The sequence below is a fragment of the Anomaloglossus baeobatrachus genome, chromosome 3 (assembly GCF_048569485.1).
Source record: "Anomaloglossus baeobatrachus isolate aAnoBae1 chromosome 3, aAnoBae1.hap1, whole genome shotgun sequence".
Taxonomy (NCBI): Eukaryota; Metazoa; Chordata; class Amphibia; order Anura; family Aromobatidae; genus Anomaloglossus; species Anomaloglossus baeobatrachus.
This window is the reverse complement of record NC_134355.1, coordinates 464,207,240-464,234,952: the sequence shown is the minus strand read 5'-3', so window position 1 is coordinate 464,234,952 and position 27,713 is coordinate 464,207,240. Positions and strand designations below refer to the sequence as shown.

Genomic DNA, 27,713 nt, shown 5'->3' with positions numbered 1-27,713 from the left:
GAGCGGCGGCGGAGACAGCGGTGCAGCGGGAGCATGGCGGCGGGGACGTCGGTGGATCGGGAGCGGCGGCGGAGACAGCGGTGCAGCGGGAGCATGGCGGCGGGGACGGCGGTGGATCGGGAGCGGCGGCGGAGACAGCGGTGCAGCGGGAGCATGGCGGCGGGGACGGCGGTGGATCGGGAGCGGCGGCGGAGACAGCGGTGCAGCGGGAGCATGGCGGCGGGGACGGCGGTGCAGCGGGAGCATGGCGGCGGGGACGGCGGTGGAGCGGGAGCATGGCGGCGGAGACAGCGGTGCATCGGGAGCATGGCGGCGGGGACAGCGGTGAAGCGGCAGCAGCGGCGGGGCGATCGGAGACAGCGGCGGGGACAGCGGTGAAGCGGGAGCAGCGGCGGGGCGATCGGAGACAGCGGCGGGGACAGCGGTGAAGCGGGAGCAGCGGCGGGGCGATCGGAGACAGCGGCGGTGAAGCGGGAGCAGCGGCGGGGCGATCGGAGACAGCGGCGGTGAAGCGGGAGCAGCGGCGGTGAAGCGGGAGCAGCGGCGGGGCGATCGGAGACAGCGGCGGTGAAGCGGGAGCAGCGGCGGGGACAGGGGCGGGCGGCGGGGCGATCGGGGACAGGGGCGGGCGGCGGGGACAACAACTTACCGCTCTCCTCGGCTTCCAGGGACGGTCACAGGCCGCAGATCCACATTGATTGGAGAGAGCGGTCACAAGACCGGTCTCTCCAATCAGAGCTGGGGGCGGGTGAAGCATCGATCACCCAGCTCCAGCCAATGGCCAGTGCTACAGCAGCACTGATCAGGGCTGGATTTCAATGTTCCAGCCATTTTCAATGGCTGGAACATTACAGTGGCTGTAATTGGCTGAGCGGCGTTCGTCAGCCAATCACAGCCTCTGTAGGTTCGGGGAGGAGGCACCACCCCTCCTGACGTCAGGCAGAGGTCCCCTCCTTCCCGAATCCACCGTTTAAGTAAATAAATTTCACTCCCCGGGGCTCCGGGACCGCGATTTCGCCAGGACGTACTGAGTACGTCATGGGTCCTTTAGCACCATGTCACCATGACGTACTCAGTACGTCCAAGGTCGTTAAGGGGTTAAGGGCATAAAATTTATTTTTTGTGAAATTTTTGTTTTTTTTTCCAGAAACAATTTCTTAAATATTGACCAAAATTTACCACTATAATGAAGGTCAACATGTCCCAAATCTCAGAATCAGGCCAGGGCCACATGGAGCATTAGTGCAATCCTCGCATGACACTCGGCTCACTCTGGCAGCACAGCAGGGGCCGAGTGTCCCTGCGACTGAGGTCCGACTGTGCAAGCGGACCTCAGCTGTAGGGGGCGGGCCAGCGCTGGGGAGGGATTTCTCTCCCTCTCTCCTCCGTAGCCGGCTATTGCGATTTTCGCTCTGCACGTGCGGTACATCGGTGTCTGCTGAGGCATGGCATTCCACTCTTTTTGAAGGGACGCTTTCTTGTCATTGAGGTTTTGGGGTGCAGAGTTGCGAGCCTCTACATGGCAAATCAGCGAATCCCATAGTTTTTCTATGGGATTCAGGTCTGAAGAGTGGAGGCCACTCCATTAGAGGTACCCCAATGTCTAGCAGCTGTTCCTTAATGATGTGACATTGAAGAGCTGAAGCATTATCTGTCATCCATGAAGATGAAATTAGGCCTGTGTTGTTCATGCAGTGGCACAATAACTGGATTAATGATGTTATTCAGATAGTAGGAGATTGTCACTGTATCATTAACAAGTGTAGAGTGGTTCTGTATTGACTCAACACACCTGCCCACACTGTAACACCAAAACCAAAGGCTCGTTTGATAACTGGCTAATGCATAGCACTCTCATTGACATCTCCAACATCGCTGGCTGCCATCATTTGTGCTCTGCGTGAATCGACTTTAATCAGTTAACACCAGTGAGGCCCACTGGTTCCTACACCAGCAACACGATGATGCCTGTGCATGGTGGTGTGGTCAGGTACCCTTGCAGGTCATCTATCATGCATACACTGCTTATGTAAATGGTTCAAATGATCTTACGGGACCCTTGGGTGCCTCTCACCTCTTTTAAATGTGCCTGGAGTTGTGTGGCATTCATCATTCAGTTCTAAAGGTCATTTTCTCAATGAAGCGGTCAGCAGTGTGGGATGTGGCCAAAGGACGTCCACTTCTCTGCCTTGCTGTAATTTTGCCAGTCTCTCTGTATCTCTTGTGATGACACTCTGTGACACTCTAAGCTCAGTGGCTACTTCTGTCTGAGAACATCCTGCTTGAAGCCTCTCAATGGTGAAGTACATCTGATCAATTGTTAGGTATTGTCTTGATCTCATGATGTCAAAACGTGACCAGCATGGTGAGGAGGACTGTTTAAATACCAATTCTAATTAATTCTCAATTTATTGGGCAATTCATGGATCAAACAAATGTTCTGAATGTTGCATTTAAGATCTCTCTTAAGAGAACAGCAAGTTGTGGAAACCTTCTGAAACATTGAACAGTTGGACATGTGCAATCAAATGTTTAGAGAAGGTCACATTAATGTCACCTGAAAAGGTCAGAGGGCATCTTAGGATCATCCTGAAACTTCAGCCGAAAGCCAAATATCCCTAATTTAAAATAAAAAGAAAAGAATATGAAACTGTTTTTTTTTTTTTAATCCGAATCTCCTCCCTCTTTTCCTCCCTCCATTACAAAATAAATATTTTGAAGAATAGAAAATACCAGCGCCCAGAGGCTACCAAGTCTAATGTGGAGCCGCTAATGGTGAAACACTATGCGTGAGAGTGAATAAAGAAACAATTGTAAAAGTGCCAGAAAACTACAGCGCTCAGAACTTTTGCACCCTATCTTGACAGAAAAAAACAGAAATCTCAAAATTTTTGCAAATGTATTAAAAAAAAAAAAACCCCAAATATCACATGGTCATAATTATTCAGACCCTTTGCGCAGTATTGAGTAGAAGCACCCTATTGAGCTAGTACAGTCATGAGTCTTCTTGGGAATGATGCAACAAGTTTTTCACACCTGGATTTGGGGATCTTTTGCTATTCTTCCTTGCAGATCCTCTCCAGTTCTGTCAGAGTAGATGGTGAACGTTGGTGGACAGCCATTTTCAGGTCTCTCCAGAGATGCTCAATTGGGTTTAGGTCAGGGCTGTGGCTGGGCCAGTCAAGAATGGTCAGAGTTATTCTGAAGCCGCTCCTTTTGCTATTTTAGCTGTGTGCTTGTGGTCATTGTCTTGTTGGAAGGTGAACCTTCAGCCAAGTCTGAGGTCCAGAGCACTCTGGAAGAGGTTTTCTTCCAGGATATCTGTACTTGGCCACATCATCTTTCCTTCAATTGCAACCAATCATCATGTCCCTGCTTCTGAAAAACACCCCCTTAGCATGACGCTGCCACCACCATGTTTCACTGTTGGGATTGTATTGGGCAGGTGATGAGCAGTGCCTGGTTTTCTCCACACATACCGCTTAGAATTATCACCAAAAAGTTCTATCTTCCTCTCATCAGACCAGAGAATCTTATTTCTCATATCTGGGAGTCCTTCATGTGTTTTTTTGCAAACTCTATGCGGGCTTTCATGTCTTGCAATGAGGAGAGGCTTCCGTCGGGCCACTCTGCCATAAAGGCCCGACTGATGGAGGGCTGCAATGATAGTTGACTTTGTGGAACTTTCTTGCATCGCCTACTGCATCTCTAGAGCTCAGCCACAGTGATCTTGGTGCTCTTCTTTACCTCTTTCAATAAGGCTCTTCTCCCACGATTGCTCAGTTTGGCTTGATGGCCAGGTCTATGAAGAGTTCTGGTGGTCCCAAACTTCTATTTAAGGATTATAGAGGCCACTGTGCTCTTAGAAACCTTGAGTACTGCAGAAATTCTTTTGTAACCTTGGCCAGATCTGTGCCTTGCCTCAATTGTCTCTGAGCTCCTAGGGAAGTTCCTTTGACCTTATGATTCTACTTTTGGTCTGACATGTACTGTGAGGTCTTAGGCTAAGTTCACACACTGCGTTTTTTTGACGCTGCGTTTTTGTGCTTTTTTGACTGCTAAAAATGCACAACAAAACGCATGCGTTTTTACCGCGATTTTGTGCGTTTTTCACTGCGTTTTGCTGCGTTTTTGATCTCTGCGTTGTTTTTTTGCGTTTTTTTCAATGCATTGCATGGGGGGAAAACGCAGAAAAACGCAGGAAAGAATTGACATGTCCATTTTTTTTTTTTTTTTTTTTTTTTTTTTTTAAAGCTCAAAAACGCAGCTTAAAAAAAGTTGTGTGCGGACAGCAAAATTGAAAACTCATAGACTTTGCTGGGGAAGCAAAGTCATGCAGTTTTGAGGCGAAAAACGCACCCGAAAAATGCGCAAAAACGCACTGTGCGCACATAGCCTTATATAGACAGGTGTGTGCCTTTCCAAATCAAGTCCTATCAGTTTAATTAAACACAGCTGGACACCAATGAAGGAGTAGAACCATCTCAAGGAGGATCACAAGGAAATGGACAGCATGTGACTTAAATAGGAGTGTCTGAGAAAAGGGTCTGAATACTTATGACCATGTGATATTTCAGTTTTTGTTTAATAAATTTGCAAACAATTGTACAGTTCTGTTTTTGTTCTGTCAAGATGGGGTGCAGAGTGTACATTAGGGCTAAGCCACACGGCGAGAAAATCGGTGCGAGTGGAGTGCGATAAAACATCGCATTTCCCTCGGACCAATTCTAGCCTGTGTGTCAGCACACATGGGCGATTATTTTCTCAGCCCTAATCGGACTGAGAAAACAATCGCAGCATGCTGCGATTGTAAGCCGAGTCTCTTTCTCTCGCACCCATTCAAGTGAATGGGGCGAGAGAAAAATCGCACTGCACTCGCGGTACACCGGTGTACTGCTAGTGCAGTGCGAGAATGGCAATACCCGGCTACACAGGAGAGAGGGAGAGAAATCCCTCCCTCCTCTCCTGAGTGCCGGCCCGCCCCCCGCAGCTGAGGTCTGCTCGCACGAACGGACCTCAGTTGCAAGGACACAGGCATGACACTCGGCTCTGCTGTACTGCCAGCACGAGCCGAGTCTCATGCAAGTGGATCGCAGTAGTGCCCGTGTGGCCCCAGCCTTAGGGCTAAGCCACACGGCGAGAAAATCGGTGCGAGTGGAGTGCGATAAAACATCGCATTCCCCTCGGACCAATTCTAGCCTGTGTGTCAGCACACATGGGCGATTATTTTCTCAGCCCTAATCGGACCGAGAAAACAATCGCAGCATGCTGCGATTGTAAGCTGAGTCTCTTTCTCTCGCACCCATTCAAGTGAATGGGGCGAGAGAAAAATCGCACTGCACTCGCGGTACACCGGTGTACTGCTAGTGCAGTGCGAGAATGGCAATAGCCGGCTACACAGTAGAGAGGGAGAGAAATCCCTCCCTCCTCTCCTGAGTGCCGGCCCGCAGCTGAGGTCTGCTCGCACGAACGGACCTCAGTTGCAAGGACACAGGCATGACACTCGGCTCTGCTGTACTGCCAGCACGAGCCGAGTCTCATGCAAGTGGATCGCAGTAGTGCCCGTGTGGCCCCAGCCTTACTGAAAAAAAATTGAATTTACCAAATGGTTGCAATGTAACAGAGTGAAAAATTTAAAGGGGTCTGAATACTTTCCATACCCACTGTATTTAACTTTGAAGTGTAGCATTACTGTAATTATACTCACCTAAGGAAGAAAGATTTCAGGTACTTTTATTTATTTATTTTAGTTTTTTTTTACAGCAGGATGGTGAAGAAAAAAGAAAAATTGACCCCAGTGGGAAGGGGTTAAAACAAGGGGTGGACAAACCCATTACTACACATTTGATTTAGTGTCAGACAAATCTGCCAATTTCGATTGTGGTGCCGACTTGACCCTAATGGCAGATGTTGGATTTTTACTTGTCTGGTTCTTTTTTTGTCTGGAGAGAAAAGCCTCCTCCAGATGTCATATACTCCCCCCTTCCCATACAGTACACATGTACACTAAAGCGGGCTTTACATGCTACGACATCGCTCAAGTGATCTCGTTGGGGGCACGGAATTTGTGACGCACATCTGGCCGCTTTAGCGATGCCGTTGCGTGTGACACCCATGAGCGATTTTTTCATCGTCGCAAAAACGTGAAAAATCGCTCATCGGTGACATGGGGGTCCATTCTCAAATATCGTTACTGCAGCAGTAACTAAGTTGTTCCTCGTCCCTGTGGCAGCACACATCGCTCCGTGTGACACCACAGGAACAAGGAACCTCACCTTACCTGCCTCCCGGCCACAATGCGGAAGGAAGGAGGTGGACGGGATGTTACGTCCCGCTCATCTCCGCCCCTCCGCTTCTATTGGGCGGCGGTTCAGTGACGCTGCTGTGACGTCGCTGTGACGCTGAACGAACCGCCCCCTTAGAAAGGAGGCGGTTCGCTGGTCACAGCGACGTCGCAGGGAAGGTAAGTCCGTGTGACGGGTCCGGACGATGTTGTGCGACACGGGCAGCGATTGGCCCGTGTCGCACAACCGATGGGGGCGGGTACGCACGCTAGCGATATCGGGACCAATATCGCAGCGTGTAAAGTGGCCTTAAGTGTCTCTAGTAGAATACCATAGTTGTGAAACACAGGAGGTAGCCTCCTTAGCCTTTATAATGCCCTACCATGTCATGACATTTAATATAACCCTCAAAAACAAAAAACCCTGCTAAAAAAATAGCTTTTATTGAATTAATTAAAAGATCAAGGCCAAAACAAACAAATGATTTAAAAAGACTAGGTAGAGTTCTCCAATAGGTAGGCATACATGTATAGGCAATATCAAAACATAATATACAGAAGCAACACTTACTGATGTAATTAACCAGTTCTATTGGATATATGCAGATAATGTAATAACCACATCAAACTGTTAAGGGTAGATTCCCAGTATGTTAACAACCTGCAACAAGAAAAAAATAACAATCCTCTATCCAGCGAATATTTTAAGGCATATAGATAATGGCCTATACACACTGAACCTAGTAGGCCCTAGAAGTCCCTACCTAACAATGGAGGGTATGACGCCCTGTTTTTGGCGCCCCCATTCACCGTCGGGAAGCCCTAAAGCAACCCTATATGGCCCTGCACAGACTAACACCTATCACAGCAGACGATAAAGAGCGTTCGGGTTCTCATCTTAAAGGTCGTATTTATGGATATAGTGAAGCAATCAGTCCCATTGCATCCCGACTCGTTTCTCCCCAGTTGTAAATACACCAGGGTTCATCAGGGGTCATAGGTCAATGATCCAGGGTCTCAGACCCAGTGACCCCTTAGAAGGAAAGCTGTGTCAGTGTCTGAGGACGATACATGAATAAGCAATATCCACAGCCCTCCTTATAGTCCAGTAAAGGTTAAAAGTGAGGCTTGGACCACATCCCATGTGATACCAATGAGGGGAGGGGCCAGAAGGCTACCGTATCACAAGCATTCCAAAAAATAAGTACAAAAGTCTACATATAAATTTAAAAATTGTCAGCAACCCTCAATCAGAGGGAATGGTTATTAAATGCTGTCCTATTAAGTTGTTAATCCGTGCAGAAAAATTGTTCCAATACGGACCCACCCCCAATATGATTGGCATCAACTCCCATCAATTGCAGTGTGCAGCCACAACATGCTGATGTAGCTGCGTTATTCCGTGAAACGGTATGTGTTCCAAAATGGGCCACCCCCAAGATGTATGGAAGTGGCCCACATGCATGACGCACTGCCAGGACTGGTAGAGGCCCATCCCCAGAATAGATAGCTACGGTCCCACAATGAAACTGTGCAAGTCGTGTATATAGGTGGTGTGCCTACGACACATTAACATGAAGCGTCAGTCCGTGGAACGCAGTGCGTTCCATCACAGGCCTGCCCCCAAAATATTTGGAAGCGGACCACATACGTTACGCACCGCGTCCCACCTCCCCTAGAATAGACGGCTACTGCACCAATGTCAGACCGTGCACGTCCATGACACGAGGCGTGCTAGCGCCAGTACAGCTATGTCAAGACATACCGTAGCTCAGTAACGGCATGCCTGCCCCATAAGTTATCGTGCATGTGTATTAAAGATCTCCAATGGGGCTACGTATCATAACGCCGGATCCGCCAGACCCACATATATGTAATCGCAATCAAGATGACATAATGTACAAAGACACCATTACTAATCAGTTATGCGTCATAGATCCCTGTACACATATTGGATATCTAAAAGTAGAAATTTTAATTACCGTATATAAATAAAATAGAAAAGGGGCATTTGTATACCATAAACGAAGTTGTGTAGTGTAATCATTTAGTTTATTGTTCAAATTCCAAGCCACACAAGGTGTATAAATATGGGCAAAATATAATGGTAAAACCAACATTGGGTGTATTAATGCAAATGAGAATCAAATGATTACTACGAAGGGACCAGTTGAGATGTAAAGGTACCGTCACGCTAAGCGAAGCTCCAGCGATCCCACCAGCAACCTGACCTGGCCGGGATCGCTGGAGCTTCGCTACACGGGTTGCTGGTGAGCTGTCACACAGGCAGATCTCACCAGCAACCAGTGACCAGCCCCCAGCCAGCAGCGACGCATGGAAGCGATGCTGCGCTTGGTAACTAAGGTAAATATCGGGTAACCAACCTGATATTTACCTTGGTTACAAGCACACACCGCTTAGCGCTGGCTCCCTGCACTCCTAGCCAGAGTACACATCGGGTTAATTACCCGATGTGTAGTCTGGCTATGTGAGCAGGGAGCCGGCACTGGCAGCGTGAGAGCGGCGTACGCTGGTAACGAAGGTAAATATCGGGTAACCAAGGAAAGGGCTCCTTGGTTACCCGATATTTACATTGGTTACCAGCGTCCGCAGAAGCCGGCTCCCTGCTCACTTCACATTCAGTTGTTGCTGTCACACACAGCGATGTGTGCTTCACAGCGGGACAGCAACAACTAAAAAATGGTCCAGGACATTCAGCAACAACCAACGACCTCACAGCAGGGGCCAGGTTGTTGCTGGATGTCACACACAGCAACATCGCTAGCAACATCGCTGTTACGTCACAAGTCATGCCTCAGCAGCGATGTTGCTAGCGATGTTGCTTAGTGAGACGTGGCCTTTAGACTAAATGAAGCTGGTAAACAAAAGTTGCTCATTCCTAAAGGGGTTAATGATTTCATCAAAAAATCCATCTTGCTTCATGCTGCAAGATTTTATTATTCCAGCCCCCCATACTTGGTGACTGGGGGATAGATTCAATGACTCGAAAGGAGAAGGCATCCATATTACCTCCATGTACTGTATATTATTTAAATGCCTCGCTAGTGGTGTATCCTGCTTGTGTCGAATGTCCCCCAGATGTTCTCCAATACGGACGTGCAATTTGCGTTTTGTCTTACCGACATAGTCCTGGGGACATTGGCACGTGCAGACATACACCACCCCTGTGGTTCGACAGTTTGCAAAATGTCTATTTTAGAAAGTCCTATTAGTAGCTATACTTGTAAAGGATGGTGCCACCCAACCACAGAACTTGCACTTGCCACATCTAAAGGTGCCGAAATCCCTTCTATCTAGCCAGGTAGAGCCCCTCTGAGGTGCTGTGTAGTGACTATGTACTACACGGTCCTTTATTGACTTGCCCCTCCTAAAGGTCACGGACGGTCTTGGGGATATAAACTCTGAGATGACAGGGTCTGCTCGAAGAACGCCCCAATGTTTAAGGATTTCCATAACTTTTCCTTTTTGGCCATCAAAAGTGCCCACAAGGCGTGTAATCTGGTCATGGTCTACTTTTGCCATAGGTGTAAGAAGGCTAGATCTACACAGGTTTGGCCTGTCTATGTGCTTGTTCAATGACCCTTTTGGGGTATCCCCCAATTAAGAAGTCTCTTACTAAGGTCAGATACCTGTGTCTCATTCACTCAGAGGAGCAATGTCGCCGTAGTCTGTAAAATAGCCCCTTAGGGATGCCCCACTTTAGAGGGACCGAATGGGCGCTCTCCCATCTTAAAAGGCTGTTAGTACTTGATGGTTTACGATAAATTTTACTCTGCAGAGAGCCATCCATCCCCTTAGTTATGGAAACTTCATGAAAGTTAATGTGATCACCCCCAATCTTTGATGTAAAGGAGAGTCCTATGTCATTCGTGTTAAGATGGTTAACAAACTGAATTCAGAGGGCCCCCCGACCATAGGACGAGGATGTCATCTATATATATAGCGGCCCCAAAAGATATGTGGGCTCCTGATGACATCCTCGTCCCTGAACACAACCTTATCCTCCCCCCAGCCCAGGAGCAGATTAGCATAAGTGGGAGCACAAGGGCTCCCCATTGCTCTGTCCCTGAGCTGCTGGTAGAACTTCCCATTAAACAGGAAGAAGTTGTGCCGAAGGGTAAAGTCCAACAGTGTAATAACAAATTGGTTATGTGGTATGGGATTACCCCTCATGCTCAAGAAGGATTGACATTCACATGATAATCAGCAGAGATGATCCCCCCCCACTAAATCTCAGATTGAACAATATTTCTGTGGTTTTTATATTTGTTATCTTCTGTTTTCCCATCTCTTTCTAGATCTTCTCAATGAAGTTGTGAAGAAGTATGGGAGTTTGATTCCATTGAGCGAAACGGACGTCCTTACTCGATTAAAGGAGGTTTTTAACCAGGACTTCACTCACAGGTCTGGTATTTAATACTCCTCATGCGAATCTTCAGTAGTAAGGAAAAATCATGCTATTTACTGACATTTATTGTAATCTGCAAGCCTCTGGTGTTGAATACCTCCAAGAGCGTAGGACAGTCAGACTTGCGTCTTCCTGTGTGTTTCACTTCACTGCACCCAGGTGTAAGGCAGACGCCTAATTTATAGACATTTTATTGTGTGTTGTTTATTTTTTGTGTTTTCTGTTTTGTTTTTTTTTGTTTTGTGCATTACTGACCTGGATGACATTGCTACAATGTATTTTGTATTATAACTAGTGATGAACAAGTGTGCTCAGCACTGCGCAATACTGGATTGAGCATCATGTGCTCAGATAAGTTCATTACTCAATAGTGTCGTGGGTGGTCAAGCACTGCTCCCCACGTTTTGCGGCTCTTAGCCAATAAACATACGGGTTTTACCTGTCCTACACAGTAATGCCGTAGCCATGTTGGCTACTGGCATTACTGTGATTGGGCGGCCACATCGCGTCATCAGGTCTTGTATGAATCCTGGGGGCGCGATGCTCTGAACATTATTCTTATCAGTTCAGATATAGGAAGGAGAGCTTAGATTTGAGCAGGGTTTGTACACTTGCACCCTTGAATGCCTTTCATGTGGCACTAAAGGGTACTTTTACCCTTGTTTAACATAATAAATAAATAATTAAAAAACCTGCATGGCGTGCCCCCCCTATTTTTGATAACCAGCCAAGGGCTTGTATTATTTGGCTCTTCCCAGCCTAAAAATATTAGCCCGCAGCCTCCCGATAATTGGTAAATCAAATAAGATGATCCATTTCTGGCACTTTGCCCCATGTCTTCAAGATTGCTCTGGTGTGGTGATAGTCGGGATAATAATTTATGTAGATGATATCAGCTGACATTAAACCCATGGGAGAAGTGTCTATCACACCCCATTGCTAACCTAGTAAGTAAAAAGAAGAAAGACACTATTTTTTTCCTGTATATATTTGAATAAAGACTCTCCCATGCTAGCCCTCGTTCACCAATTTATTTAAAGAAAAAAAAAGAAAACATGAAGATTCAAAGGAGTCCACAGAGTCTGACTTAGTCCACAAATGGGATTCCGAAAGGCATAAAAAGAGAGTCAAAGAAAAACAAACAAACAAGAAACCAGTCCCTCCTTCACTAATTTATTATTGAAAATAAATCCACACTGCGTCGACATAGTCCATGGCGATCCCACGATATCTACCGATTCTGTCTAGCATATCCTATGGAGCCTCGTTTTGAGAACAACACTTCATAGGTCACTCCCGGTCAGACTGATATCAGCCCAGCTTTACCTTGGCTGGCTATCTAAAAAATAGGTGGGACCCCATGTTGTTCGTTTTTTTTTTTTTTTGTTTTTTTTTGTTTTTTCTTTTTTTATTTACTTAGTTCCCAACAGCGACCTGGGTGTTCATGTGTCTTCCCCATGCTGTTTCCCATGGACTGCCATTATGCTCGTTTCTCAAATAGAGTCCACGCGAGCGTCTGATCTGCTCGATTCGGTTACTGAGCGCTCAAGCATTTTAGTGCTCGCTCATGACTAATTTTACCTCCTTTTAAGTTATCAACAACTTATTGATTGTTGGGGGTCAAACCACTGCACCAATCAGCAGAACTGGGAACTTTTATCCTATGGAATAGGAGAAAACTTTGTTTTTCCTTTAGTTCCCTACCCTGATTTTTGCCTCTGCTTTTCAGCAGCCATAATTTTTTTTTTTCACGCATCGACGTGGCAGTATGAGGCTTTGTGTTGCTTGAAAAATCGTATTACTTTTCTGCATTGATTTGCAGTACATATCCATTTACTGTTTAATGTAAAAAAAAAAAAAAATGCAATGCAAATGTAGAAAGAAAATGCTAATTTTTTTTTAATTTTTTTTTTCCTTCATTTTTGATGTTTCACACAAAACAACCTGTTGAATTCTCCAGCGTTTTACAGTCATGTAGATACTGAATATATTTAGTTATTTGTGTCATTTTTTTGTTTTTTGTGTACAGCTTGTATAACCAGTATAAATCTGGTATGCACTCAATAACTCAACACACAGCCATAAACCGCTGTCAATAAGTGATTACACCCATAAATGAAAATGGCCACATTGTGCCCAATCAGCCACTTCCCTCCCCGGTGTCATGTGACTCATTATTGGATGTAACTGACGCGACAATCATTTTTTTTTTTTTTATTTTTATTTTTATTTTTTTTTACAGGATTCCGCTGAACGGAATCCTGTGAAATAACACATCCGTTGTGTCAGTTGACATCTAAAAAACGACGGATCCGTCGCTCACTCGCAATGACCTGACGGATTTAAAACAAGGGAAATGGGAACCTAGCCTTAGACACGTCACCGGGATGATGCATTGTAGGGACTTGTCCACTGATGCGTATTGTACCTGGTCCAGACAGATAAACACAATATAAATAGTAATTTCTGTTTCATCGTGTTCTCTCTCAGGATACCTCTCATTTGCAAGGAAATGGCAAAGTTTAGAGCCAAAAATTGTGGTTTCCGGATCTGCTATAATAAACACACGCTCTACTTGGATGATCTTATCACCCTTGATGAACAACAGTGGCTCAATGACCAGGTTTGGAAATACAAATATTAATTTATTTTTTAAAGCCTTTTTTGAAATGTTATTTGTGGAATAAAACCATTTGCATGTATGTGTGCATATATAACCTTTTCAATCAATATTCCATTAAAATCTTAATTATTCAAATTTTATTTTTATATATAGGTCATTAACATGTATGGTGATCTCATAATGGATACTGCGCCAGATAAGGTGTGAATTTACAATTCTTAGTTATACTTTTTCTCTGTTACCTTTTAGATAGTCCTTTCCTAGTCACTAGTGTGATCATACAGAGCTGATTGGGGGCAATGTATTTGTGAAGAATGGGTCGTATTTGCTGATCAGCAGTGATTTAATAGCCAGGTTAGGCTGGTTTCACACTACGTCTTTTTAACATCCGTTGAAAACGTTATTTTAGCGGAAGTACGGATCCAGTGCAAATGCGTTTTCATTTCAATGCATTTGCAATGGACTCGCGTTAACATCCGTTCACCTGCGTTTGCGTGCGTTATAGTGCGGATCCGGTGACTTGCAGTTTTTTAACATGTTTCAAAAACGCTACTTGTAGCGTTTTTGAGCTGCGTCAAAATACTGCAAGTCACCGGATCCTGACTAAACAGCACGCGAACGCAGGTGAACGCTGGCGTGCTGATGGACAGGATCCTGCTTTTGTACTGAGCATGCCCAGAAAGTACTGAGCATGCCCAGAACCAGTCTCGCGTGATCTGTCTATCTCTCTACTCCCTCCCTCACCCTCTCTCTCTCTATCTCTGTCTTTCCCCCTTCCTCCCCTTCCTCTCTCCCCCACCTGAGAGCTGCGGACACTCGTAACCAAGGTAAATATCGGGTAACCACTTCTCTTAGTTACCCGATGTTTACGTTGGTTACGTGTGCAGACAGCCCTGCTCCTAGCAGCTGCAGACACTCGTAACCAAGATAAATATCGGGTATCCAAGGCCGATGTTTACCTTGGTTACCAGCGTCTGCAGCTGTCAGAAGCCGGCTCCCAGTCTAGCTCCCCTCACTCCCGATCACATGACTCCAATGCCCGCCCCTAAACATCCAGTGCAGGATCCTGCAAAATAACATATGCGTTTGCATACGTTATTTGCTGTAAAAGCAGGATCCGTACTTCCGCTAAAAAAACGTTTTCAACGGATGTTAAAAAGACGTAGTGTGAAACCAGCCTTAGACAACGAGAACTCATATGTATAATCAGAGAATGATCAGTAATTGTTTGTCCTCTGTGCATAGGCTGATTATTATTCTCAGCAGCACAGGTGCTGTTTACACAGGATGATGTGCTGCCGAGAATGATCTGTTTAAACAGCCAAAATATTGTTTTATTCACCAAAAAGTATTTTGCTCTGTCATTGAGTGATTGGCAGCCTGTTTACACTGCCTGATTACGGGAAATGCTTGTTCCTGATAATAATGCAGTATAAATATAACTTAAAGGGAATTTGTCAACAGATTTGTGCTAGCTAATCTGATTGCAGCATAATGTAGAGACAGAGGCCCTTATTCCAGCAATGAGGAATCACTTACTGGGCTGCTTGCTGCGGTTTTGATAAAATCGTTTTATGTGTCAAGCACACCTTACAATAACGATGCCTGTTATACTGTTATAACCCTAATAGTGCAGTAACAAATTAACCCATGTGGCTCCCCACTCTTGAAAAGGTTAAGTGACCAAAACGTCACACATGTGCACAGACGCCATGTTATTCTTTAATAAAGCCAAATTTTAATTTCTCTGTTGCTTGCCGGATTCCTACTTTTTCTCTGCTTACGGGGTTGGACCCTATTCCAGCACCTCCCATTGCATTCTGTATTGCCGTATTACTGTTACACATTGCTGAAGATCTGCCAGTTGTCTGAATGCTGACCTCTGTATAGATGCTCATTAGCAGCATTCTGTGTACACTATGCATAGGCAGAAAACATCCAATTAGTGGTGGGACCGGGTTATACAGATCTCATGAATATGGAGGACTACATAGCAGCAGGATTACTAGTGATAATCTCCTGCTGGTAACCAGAAATCTTGCATCTTTTACCATTTCTCTTTGCAGACACTGTTGTTAACGTTCCATTTGTTTTTCCAGATTCACTTCTTTAACACGTTTTTTCATAAGCAACTTGTGACCAAAGGATATGATGGAGTGAAACGATGGACTAAAAAGGCAAGTTTTTCTTTACATTCATTCAGTATGGGGTCACTGAAATAAGTGGGGATAAAAGATCAATCTTTATTGCTCTCTCCAGATATTTCAGCTGAAAGTCCACCGTCATTAAGATTATGGACTATTATTATTATTATTATTATTATTTCAATATTCTGGACTATTGTTTTCTTCCAGTGCATGTATGGTGGGCACATCAGGAGGCTTGGCCAGTACAACATAACCAGTTTTGGGTACAGAACACTGTATAGGTACTGGTGCCCACAGATGGTGAGCTCTAGCAGCACCGAGTCCGCCAGTTATACAGGTCTGCGCACCGTCCTTATTGTAACACCATGCTCCTGTCCTGGATAAGTGTGTGTATAACTGAAGAAATTGTCTGTCTGAATACAAGACCATGCCGTCAGGTTGACAGTACCGCCCTGTATACAAAGCTCTCTAGTGCCGTTCAACTCTTTCTATAGTTCTGTCTATCTGGTATGGTGAGTTAGGATAATTCAGAGTGCTGTCAATAATAATGAACAGCAGACTTGCGTCTGGAATGTATTTAATTACTTTTTTCCCTTCCCTACGACAGCGCCACCAGAGAGAGATCCACCCATCTTAGGACAGGAAACCCACTGAAATAAGAGTGGCACCTGTCTACTGCATCAGTTCGGTTTCCTGTCCCAGGATGGGAGACCCAGAAGAGCTGTGGCGCTGCCACGGTGAAGGACGGCTGTGTCGGGGTTGAGTCCGCCAGCTGGAAGCCTGGCTGCTTCCACATCATTGGCCTCAGCCCTAAAGCGTCTCCAAGGGTATTTTTTTTTTTTTGATGGCACACGGGCAGATTCTACCCTGTGTGTCTGGCATACCTGCTCGGCGTCCGGTGACTGTCTCTGCAGCGAGTGCTCAAGACTAAGATCCAGGCTGCATTCCTGCTCTGCGCCTGTCGGCTGTCCGTGCAGGAATTTCCCTGTCTTCCTCCATGTCTGTGTTCCTGCTCAGCGCGCATGTGCTGTCCCTGCAGTAGAACACGCCAGACAACGTTTCCTGCCTGTTCCTGCTCGACACCTGTTGGCTGTCCATGCAGTTGAACACGATCCGGGTGCCTGCGGTGGATGTGACGTCAGCAGAAACCGGAAGCTGCCTCTGCGCATGCGCAGTAGGCTGCAAGATGGCGCTGCCCACCGCTTCCACTTCAGCAATAGATAAAGTGGCGTGGGGAGCAATAACGAATGCTCATGCCCTCCTCCATGTCTGACATGGCAGATCAAACAGGACCAGAGGATCCTGAAGCAGCGTCAGCAACAGCCAATGCAGAAAGTCAGTTGCAGCATAGGGAAAGTGGAGGCAGTCACTTCTATCACTCCAGTGAAAAATGACTGGGAGGTTATCATTTTATTAGTGTTTAGTGATAGTGTCCTCCTGTGCGGTTTTCTATTTTGTGGAGATTCAGATAAGAGCTGCCTATGAGGGACTCGCATTTATTTTCTTCAGAATACCAGACTTGCTTTACTTAGTGTGTTCATGTGGTTTTCTCTAGGTGGACCTTTTCAAGAAGAACTTGCTGTTGATTCCAATACACTTACAAGTCCACTGGGCCCTTGTTGGTGTGAACATCCCAAATAAGACTATTTCTTTTTATGACTCCCAAGGCTTACATTTAAAATTTTGTACAGAGGTAAGTGGCAGCCATCTTCATTTTCAAAATGATAGTCCCAAGGACTTGTGTTTCCAGGAAGCCACCTAGCCCAGATGCTTGGTGCTCGCACATTTTCGTGTTTGATTCTTCTCATGTTAAATAGTGGTCAGGAATAGAGACGAGCAGATTAGTGTTCCAAGTTGTGCTCTCTGGCCATGGAGCAAGAAGTACACAAGGGGTGCACTGCCGGAATATCAATATAATATTTGTTGTATAAACTGGATGCTCACCTGTGCAGTGTAAAATAGATGAGAACAACGAAGAGAAAAGAACTGCACAAAATGGGGAGCATAACCGAATAACATTGTGATAAGGCAATCTTTTATTGTAGAAAATACATTCCCGTATTTAATTCTTCTCATGCTAAATAAATTGGTTAGGAATAGAGATGAGCAGATTAGTGTTCTGGGTTGTGCTCTCTGGCCATGGAGCTGCACCTATTTCCCAGGCTTCCAGGTTACCCGGCGCGGCTATTGATTCGTCCTTGCACGACTTCACCTGTGCGGAGTATGGTGCATCGGTAAAATCTCATCTACCTGGCTAATCAGAATGCCAACCTGGGATCCCAGAAGGTAAGGAAATTTGTGCAAATCCTATCCAGAGATAGACTGTTGACCAGGCGTATGGACTGAGGTTACGGAAAGTGATAATCATTTCGAGGCAGGCGTCGTTATGTATGTGACTATTAATAATCATTAGTCACATTTTCTTATATTTTTGGGCTTGCATCTGGTTAGACTAAGTTACAGTACTATAACGTCCCAGGTTACTTTTCTGTGGCATAGAGGAGTGATCACACTTGCACACTGCTGAATTGCAACTAGTCACTGGTAAAAATTAACTTGGATGAACCTTGTGAGAAGGAGCTAGCGCTTTCCTTTCGCAACATCTTATGGTCTCCTGACCATAAAGGCTCTTGAGCAGGGCACAGTGGCTCTTTGGGGTCTCTGACCACCTCTGCCTTTCTTGTGTACTTCTTTTGCAATATGTTAAGACTATTTTACATATTTTGTGTCGTTTACAAGGAAGGAAAACTATTTCCTTTAAGGTGGCTCATGTTGATTTACTTCCTCTTTTATTATTTATTTTAATTTTATGCAGAACATCCTCAAGTACCTTATGACAGAAGCCAAGGAAAAGAATCATCCTGAATTTCTTCAGTGTTGGCAGACTACTGTAAAAAAGGTAATCCGTTCAGGCATTGTAAGGCTACATGCGCACGCTGCTTTTTTTCCTGCTTTTTTGCTGCTTTTTTGGCTGCAGTTTTGTCAGCTGAACTTTCTGACATCTGACTTCCCAGCAAAGTCTATGAGAAGTCAGATTTGTCATGCGCACACTGCAGTTTATTTGTCAGCGTTTTTTTTGTCAAAAGTTTGTGACAAAAAAAATGCAGCATGTTCATTCTTCCTGCGTTTTTGTCAACATTTGTCACCCATTGAAATCAATGAGGGCATCAAAAACGCAGGAAAAATGCATGCTAATCAAAAGTGGTGCATTTTACCTGCCTTTTACCTGCGTTTTTGCTAGCAAAAACGCAGGTGATTTGTCAGGAAGTGAGGTCAGGCAAGTGGTCCCGTCTCGTCCTCCATGTGTTCCCCGAAGTACCACTGTCCCCAGGGGAGATGATGTGGAGGACGGGGACTATCAGCAGCGGCAGCGAGAGGGGGATGGACATTGGCAGCTGAAAACATTGATTTTTCCCTCTCGCTGCTGCCGCTGCTGATAGTCCCGTCCTCCACGTGTTCCCCGAAGTACCACTGTCCCCAGCGTACACGCACAGGGGAGATGATGTGGAGGACGGGGACTATCAGCAGCGGCGGCAGCGAGAGGGAAAAATCAATGTTTTCAGCTGCCAACGTCAATCCCCCTCTCGCTGCTGCCGCCGCTGATAGTCCCGTCCTCCCCGTGTTCCCCGAAGTACCGCGGTCCCCGCACAGGGGAGATGATGGACCCCTCTCACCGCCGCCGCAAGTCCCGGGCTCCACGCTCCTGCCGCCGGCTCCACGCTCCTGCCGCCGGCTCCACGCTCCTGCCGCCGGCTCCACGCTGTAGCGCGATCAACTGAGCTGTCAGAGGTTACTCGCGGCCACCGCTGGATCCAGCGGTGGCCGCGGGTAACCTCGGTGACAGCTCAGCTGATCGCGCGGCTGCCTTCATTAGCTGCATGGAGGTGACCGGAGCGGCGGTGTCTGCTGCTTCTCCGGTCACCTCCATGCAGCACTGCTGGAAGCGACGCTGGAGCATGCTGGATTACGCCGGACATGGAGGGTTTGTCGGGGTTAATAAATTGGTAATGAGGGAATGTGTTTGTGTTTTTTATTTCTAATAAAGGATTTTTCAGGTGTGTGTGTTTATTTACTGTAACTTACAGATTAATCATGGAGGGTGTCTCATAGACGCCTGACATGATTAATCTAGGACTTATTGGCAGCTATGGGCTGCCAATAACTCCTTATTACCCCGATTTGCCAACGCACCAGGGTAAATCGGGAAGAGCCGGGTACAGTCCCAGAACTGTCGCATCTAATGGATGCGGCAATTCTGGGCGGCTGCTGGCTGATATTGTTAGGCTGGGGGGCTCCCCATAACGTGGGGCTCCCCATCCTGAGAATACCAGCCTTCAGCCGTATGGCTTTATCTGGCTGGCATTAAAATTGGGGGGGACCGCACGCCGTTTTTTTTAATTATTTATTTATTTCTAATTTTTTTTTTTTTACAATTCAACAAGCTTTATGGGCTTGTTTGAACTGAAAAATACATGAAACAATTGTTGACAAAACTGCAGCCAAAAACGCACCAAAAAAGCAGCAAAAATGCACCAAAAAAGCACCTACATTTTTTGTGACATTTCCAGGCTCTCTCTGACAAGGTGCAGTTTTGGCTGCAGTTTTGGCTGCAGTTTGTGAACACGAAAAAGAAGCAGCGTGCGCATGTAGCCTAAGATGGAAAAAAAACCCTACATTTCTTTGTCGCTCCATTGGGAGACCCAGACAATTGGGTGTATAGCTACTGCCTCCGGAGGCCACACAAAGTATTACACTTTAAAAAGTGTAACCCCTCCCCTCTGCCTATACACCCTCCCGTGCATCACGGGCCCATCAGTTTTATGCTTTGTGTTGAAGGAGGCTGACACAGTGGTGGCTTCTCCCCACTTCTCTGTCGAAAGGAAAATCCTTTCTGCCCCCATCCTGGGCTGTGGTCACGACGGACGCGAGCCGGTCAGGATGGGGAACGGTTTTTCTCCACCACAAGGCTCAGGGAACCTGGACTCTGACAGAGTCCTCCCTTCAGATCAATGTTCTGGAGATAAGGGCAGTGTATCTAGCCCTCAAGGCGTTCCATCGGTGGCTCGAGGGCAGGCAGATCCGCATACAGTCGGACAACGCCACGGCGGTTGCGTACATCAACCACCAGGGCGGCACTCGCAGTCGTCAAGCCTTCCAAGAAGTCCGGCGGATTCTGCTGTGGGCAGAGGCCACAGCCTCCACCATATCCGCGGTTCACATTCCGGGCGTAGAAAACTGGGAAGCAGACTTCCTTAGTCGCCAGGGCATGGACGCGGGGGAATGGTCTCTCCACCCGGACGTGTTTCAAGAGATCTGTTGCCGCTGGGGAACGCTGGACGTCGATCTCATGGCGTCTCGGCACAACAACAAGGTCCCGGCATTCATGGCACGGTCTCAGGACCACAGAGCTCTGGCGGCGGACGCCTTAGTTCAGGATTGGTCGCAGTTTCAACTGCCTTATGTATTCCCTCCTCTGGCAATGCTGCCCAGAGTGTTGCGCAAGATGAGGTCCGACTGCCGCCGCGCCATTCTCGTCGCTCCAGATTGGCCGAGGCGGTCGTGGTACCCCGATCTGTGGCATCTCACGGTGGGGCAACCGTGGGCGCTCCCAGACCGACCAGACTTGCTATCTCAAGGGCCATTTTTCCATCTGAATTCTGCGGCCCTCAACCTGACTGTGTGGCCACTATGAGACAGGCCAGGAAACCAACGTCAGCCAAGATCTGTCACAGAACTTGGAGGATCTTCTTAGCCTGGTGCTCTGAGAGGGGGTTTACCCCCTGGCCGTTTGCCTTACCCAGTTTTCTTTCCTTCCTTCAATCGGGATTGGACAAGGGTTGTCTCTCGGCTCTCTCTAAGGTCAAGTCTCGGCGCTTTCCGTGTTTTTTCAAAAGCGTCTAGCCAGGCTTCCGCAGGTCCGCACGTTCCTGCAGAGAGTTTGCCACATAGTCCCACCTTACAAGCGTCCGCTGGAACCCTGGGATTTCAACATGGTTCTACGCGTCTTTCGCAGAAGATGGCATTTCTAGTGGCGGCTACTTCACTCCGTAGAGTGTCAGAGCTTGCAGCGCTGTCATGTAAAGGCTTTTTCCTGGTATTTCACCAGGATAAGGTGGTTCTACGTCCGGTCCCGGACTTTCTCCCTAAGGTGGTGTCCACTTTTCATCTCAATCAGGATATCTCCTTACCTTCATTTTGCTCTCATCCAATTCACCAATATGAAAAGGATTTGCATTTGTTAGATCTAGTGAGAGCACTCCAGATCTACGTGTCTCGCACGGCGCCAATGCGCCGCTCTGATGCGCTCTTTGTCCTTGTCGCTGGCCAGCGTAAGGGGTCGCAGGCTTCCAAGTCAACCTTGGCTCGGTGGATCAAGGAACCGATTTTTGAAGCCTGCCGTTCTTCTGGGCTTCCGATTCCTTCAGGGCTGAAAGCCCATTCTACCGGAGCCGTGGGTGCGTCCTGGGCATTGCGGCACCAGGCTACGGCTCAGCAGGTGTGTCAGGCGGCTACCTGGTCGAGTCTGCACACTTTCACGAAACACTATCAGGTGCATGCCTATGCTTCGGCAGATGCCAGCCTAGGTAGGCGAGTCCTTCAGGCGGCGGTTGCCCACCTGTAAGAGGGGGCCGTTGTTTCGGCTCTTTTTATCGAGGTATTCTTTTACCCACCCAGGGACTGCTTTTGGACGTCCCAATTGTCTGGGTCTCCCAATGGAGCGACAAAGAAGGGAATTTTGTTTACTTACCGTAAATTCCTCTTCTTCTAGCTCCTATTGGGAGACCCAGCAGCCGCCCCTGTTCCCTTCGGGCTGTTGTTCTTTTGTGTACACATGTTGTTCATGTTGAATTGTTCTTTTGGTTCATGGTTTCAGTTCTCCGAACATCCTTCGGATTGAATTTACCTTAGACCAATTTATAAGTTTCCTCCTTCCTGCTTTGGCACCAAAACTGATGGGCCCGTGATGCACGGGAGGGTGTATAGCAGAGGGGAGGGGTTACACTTTTTAAAGTGTAATACTTTGTGTGGCCTCCGGAGGCAGTAGCTATACACCCAATTGTCTGGGTCTCCCAATAGGAGCTAGAAGAAAAGGAATTTACGGTAAGTAAACAAAATTCCCTTCTTTTCTCTGTTTTAGAAAAGTAGCATCTGTATTTTCCAACTTTTTATGCTTAGGGCTCTGTTCAGACATCGGCTAAAATTATGATATACTGCTATATCTGCAGAAAAGATCCATGACTGACTTTTGGATTTCTGCTACAGGTTTGTGCTGTGTGTGCAGCAGAACCATATGATGATTAGGATTGTGCCCATTATTATTCAGTGTGGCTAATCCTCTGCGTTTCTAAGTAAAATAAGTGCCATGCTACTTCCTCTGTTTTGTTTCTCTAGAGAAACTGAAAGTTTTCTGTTGGATGTGAGTGGTGTTGCCGAAACCCCAAATACAGGCATGTGGGTTATCGTCAAATCATGGATTTCACCACAGAATCTGAATTCTACCCCTGTAATCCGCGTTTAATCCAACACAAGTTATTAACATCATTTAGAAGTTACTCCATCTTCTAGGAGGTTTACATTTATGTCACTTCTACTAAAGTGAGAATGGGAAGAAATGCAAAAAAGCTATTATGGCATCCTATGAGGACAGGAGCAGTGTGGAGCGGGCACAGTATCTGGTCACATTCAGCCCAAATTCTGAGTTACCTTTATGCTCTTTCCTGATTTGTGTATTTCGTTTAGTAAAATGTTGGATTCTTCAGTTTAGATTTTTTTCTCTTCCAGTGCATTCCACAACAGAAGAATGACTTTGACTGCGGCGTATTTTTGCTTCAGGTAAATATATAGCCTTTTGCCAGAACAACTTGAGACTCGTGTATCAGTCTGTTAGAAAAAATGCCATAGATTCTTCAGTTTGTCACATACAGAATACATACCACATTTAGCAATGTGGCACACCACCTGAACTGTCAGTTTTTCAATTAATGTTTTGCGCATTACAATAATTACTTGCACCATTTCGAATTATACATCTTCCAGACCTTTTAGTACAGACGCTCTCTACCAGTTCAGATTTAGACAAATTAATAGCCATCCCACTGACAAATATAAGGGGACTATTATCAGGACAGAATGACTGACTGTTCAAACCAAATACAGGCGTTTAGTGCTTTATGGTGTGTCCAATCTTATAAGTGCTCCTTGCTTGTTTTCTTTCCATCCATACCCTTCTTTGGCTTTATGAAGCTCGTCAATCAAAGCAGAGGGTGGAGATAGAGGGAAAACAAGCAGGTGAGAAGCTGCACTTAAATGTTTGGCCCTGCCATGATGCATAAGCACCTGTGCTTGGTTTGCATAGTCATTCTGTGCTGACAGAGTTCCTTTTTTAAAGGAAAGCTGTCAGCAGGTTTTCATTATATAATTTCAGGGCAGCATGAGGTACACACTGAGACACTTGTTTTAGTGATGCGTCATTTATTAGGCTGTGAGCTTTTGTTTTAATACAATGAGTGTTTTATCAGTATGAGATTATCACTACAGAACTAAGGCTACATGTGCACGCTGCGTTCTTTGTCGCGTTTTTTGGTGCAGTTTTGTTGTCAGAACTTTGACCTTTGACTTCCCAGCAAAGTGTATGAGAAGTCAGATTTGCTGTGCACACATTGCAGTTTTTGTCAATGTTTTCTTTGACAAAGGTTTGTGACAAAAAAAAGCAGCATGTTCGTTCTAGCGTTTTCGTCAACTTTTGTCACACAAAAACGCATCAAAAAACGCATGCTGTCATTTTGGTGTGTTTTTGGTGCAGTTTTGTCACAAAAACTGCACCAAAAATGCACCTACATTACAAGCAGGTTTTTTACATTTCCAGGCTGTCTGACAACATGCAATTTTGGTTGCAGTTTGTGTGCAGAAAAAGCAGCAGCGTGCGCATGTAGCCTAAAAATTCTGATTGTGTTACAACTGCATCCAGTAAACTAAGTGATACATCGCTGGGATCAGGGTCTCTTTCTCTACATTGTGTTGCTGTCAGTCGATATAGCAAAAACCTGATGACAGATTCCCTTTAACCTCTTACCGATAGGTATGTTTCATGTCAGCTCCCTGATGCAGGCTTACACGCTGAGCCCGCATCTTTCCCTGCACCTGTCAGCTGATCTCACAAGCCAACATGTGCCTCTAACTGCTGCAGGTCTATCGGAGATCCACACACTCCTTTTTAAACTAGTTAACTCCCAATGTTAATCTCTGACAGCGAGATTTAACACAATCTGGCAGAGGGACGCATCATTCCCCGCTTCCATCAGCAGCCCCATGATGTTACCCTAGGGCGCCAATGAGTTGTCATGACAGCCAGGGGTTAGCTGATGATCCCTGTGCCTGTCATGACAAACTTCCTGTGAACGCCGGCTGCTTGCCGGCGTTTATAAGAAATCCGTATTTCTACTGTACAGAGCAGTGCTGTCAGCTAGTGTAGATGATGTAGAATGCGTCATTCACACTAGCTGCAGAATGAGGACAAAGATGCCCGAAAGAGGAGGCACGGGACCTGGAAAACGGAGACACCCATCCCACCAGTCTTCTCCGCACCAACCGTTCGGTAAGTATTATAAACATCCGGTGATAGGTTCCCTTTAAAACATCCGCAGTGGGACCATAGCCAAAGGTGACACTAGTCCGGCACCTCTCCTGGCCGGCTTCTCTCAGCACCACTCAGATGATTGACAGCTCTCTTCCATATAACTATATTTTCTGTGACACACCGGAGCGTTTCAGGGAGTAATGTACCTGACCGTAATCGTGCAGCCAGGCCTTCTTGCATGCTGCTGACCATTTGTCTCCATAGATTATACTTTAGAAATAACTGAAGTCTTTAATGTCTTCTTAGTACTGCAAGTGCCTCGCTCAAGAACAGCCTTTCCAGTTCTCCCAAGATGACATGCCTAGTATCCGTAAGAAGATATACAAAGAACTCTGTGAACGTAGACTCTTGGATTAATAAAAAGACAGCTGCACCTTTTGTGGCCCATTTGAAGACATTCAAGCTCTACTTGAATTATTTAATACTTCCACAACTTTTAGACATGAACGTTTGAAGGGTGGCTGGCCCTCCATTGTTACCTCAAATGCTCCTTTTTATTTTGTTTAATTTCATCTGATTTGGACATGGACTATGAATTAGAAGAAGGCTGCCATGAAATCTATTGTGGCTTCATTTGATTCTGGTATTTATTATTTATTATGTCAGCATGCGAATATGCAGAAGCATGCAGCAGTACAACAAGGACTGTATATTTGATGCACCTTTGACTTGTAGATAGAAGTGACAAAGAAAGTTTTAATTTTGTTTAAATATATTGAATAACAGGTACATTTTTCCTGTGGTTATTAAAACTGTATTTACTTTTAAATGTTTTTCCAATGGAAAAAATGACTCATTACATATATTTTGCTCAGACGTATTTTATTTATTGCATTTTCACTTTTCTTTACAGCCCATGTATAATGGGAAGCTCCACAAATTAGGGATGATTGTGGATATGGTCAGTTGCGCTATGTTTATGCTTCAACAATGATACTATTTTATTTCATGTGCCTCGGTCTTTCTGTGTCTGCATTAATAGACTAAGAACATTGTTTGGGGTGAATCAGGTGCTAAAAATTTCACTTATGCTTCTAAAGCACCACTCCAGCGTTTTTTTTATTTCACTACTGGAGTGGTGCTTTAAAGTCCCCTACACTAGTGTTATTATTGGCCTCTGGCGTGTTTATCTGTTATCACCGCTACTCCCGTCCGGCTCCGGCAGTTTGTGTCCTACCGGCTGCTCCAGTGTTTCATGGAGAACACCGGAGGGCACAAGTCTATGTGGGCCTCGTTCTGGCTCTCATAGACTTGTATTGAGAGCTTGTGACATAACTTGTGGTGCTGCAGAACTAGAGCAACGACGAAAAAAGATGAACCCCTCTAAAGAAAAAAATGCTGGAGTGGTGATTTAAGCATAGTACTGCTTATATAACAAAAAAAATAATCTGAAAATACAAAAGTAAAAGGTTTTGAGCCGTGGGGGTCTGAGTTTTGAGAACAAATTGCTGAATTTCGTCTTTCGCTAATTTTTCATTAATACCCACAGTCTGGGTTAATTTGCTTGAGTCTCACCTAATGTGCACCTGGTTGACAAGAAAGAAACTCAGTGAGGCTTTTTATTTTTTTGTTCTTTTGGTATTGCATGCCTTTCCTTTGCTCAGGCACTCATATTCAAGTCACATGCTGTCCATTTCCTTGTGGTCCTCCTTGAGATGGTTCTACTCCTTCATTGGAGTCCAGCTGTGTTTAATTAAACTGATAGGACTTGATTTGGAAAGTCACACAATTGTCTATATGAGACCGCTCAGCTAACAGTACATGTCAGACCAAATGAGAATCATGAGGTCAAAGGAACTGCCCAATGAGCTCAGAGACAGAATTGTGGCAAGGCACAGATCTGGCCACGGTTACTAAAGGATTTTACCGTGTGTGTGTGTGTGTGTATAAATATATAATATATATAATGTGTGGCCTACATGACTAAAACAAATTTAATTCAGTCCTTTCAAATAAAAGGGGGAGTCAATCCTAAATGAACTGTAAGGCCACATGCCGTTGAGTATTTTGTGAGTTTCTTACCTCAGCATTTGTAAGCCAAAACCAGGAGTGGAACAATCAGAAGAAAAGTATAATAGAAATACGTGCATCCACACCTGGGTGTTGTCTTACAAATACTGAGGTAAAAAATTCACCAAATGACACAATGAATATACTAAATTTTCAGACTCCAAAAACCGGTTTGTTAGAATTGAGCAGAAATATTCACAGAATACTGGTCCAGTAAATATATAGGTAGTCCTTGGCCAACGGACCAGAGCCCTGTGCACCCCCTCACTACCTACTAGCATCTTTTGATTAATAGGCATGGCATGAAGGTCATACAGAAATTGATCAAAGAAATACAGCATTAGATGACAAGTGCATATATCGAAGCAGTGTGTGGGTCATATGGATGTGATAGACCTATGGGAATGATAGAAGGCACCAATTTTTTTTAGAACAAACTAGCATGAAATTGTTGACAGGAAGGAGTGCCTACTAATTTTAAAATGCTGGCAGAAAGCAGTGGGTTTACAAATCCAAAGATGCTGGCAGAAAGAAGGTTATAAAATAAAGATGTAAACACCTTTCCCGCCAAAAATGTTGGAACC

The 27,713-nt window shown here is 45.7% G+C and overlaps 1 protein-coding gene across 1 annotated transcript in view; it reads left to right on the top strand.

The window, feature by feature from the left end:
- SENP5 (SUMO specific peptidase 5) overlaps window positions 1-26,049 on the top strand; it is a 40,368-nt gene extending 14,319 nt beyond the window's left edge. The window contains exons 3-10 of the mRNA XM_075340554.1: window positions 10,603-10,708; window positions 13,203-13,335; window positions 13,489-13,536; window positions 15,435-15,512; window positions 17,038-17,175; window positions 18,298-18,381; window positions 23,265-23,315; window positions 25,366-26,049. Of these exons, the coding sequence (XP_075196669.1) occupies window positions 10,603-10,708; window positions 13,203-13,335; window positions 13,489-13,536; window positions 15,435-15,512; window positions 17,038-17,175; window positions 18,298-18,381; window positions 23,265-23,315; window positions 25,366-25,476 (749 nt within the window). The 3' untranslated portion in view covers window positions 25,477-26,049. The remainder of the gene's footprint in view (window positions 1-10,602; window positions 10,709-13,202; window positions 13,336-13,488; window positions 13,537-15,434; window positions 15,513-17,037; window positions 17,176-18,297; window positions 18,382-23,264; window positions 23,316-25,365) is intronic.
- The last annotated feature ends 1,664 nt before the right edge of the window (window positions 26,050-27,713 follow it).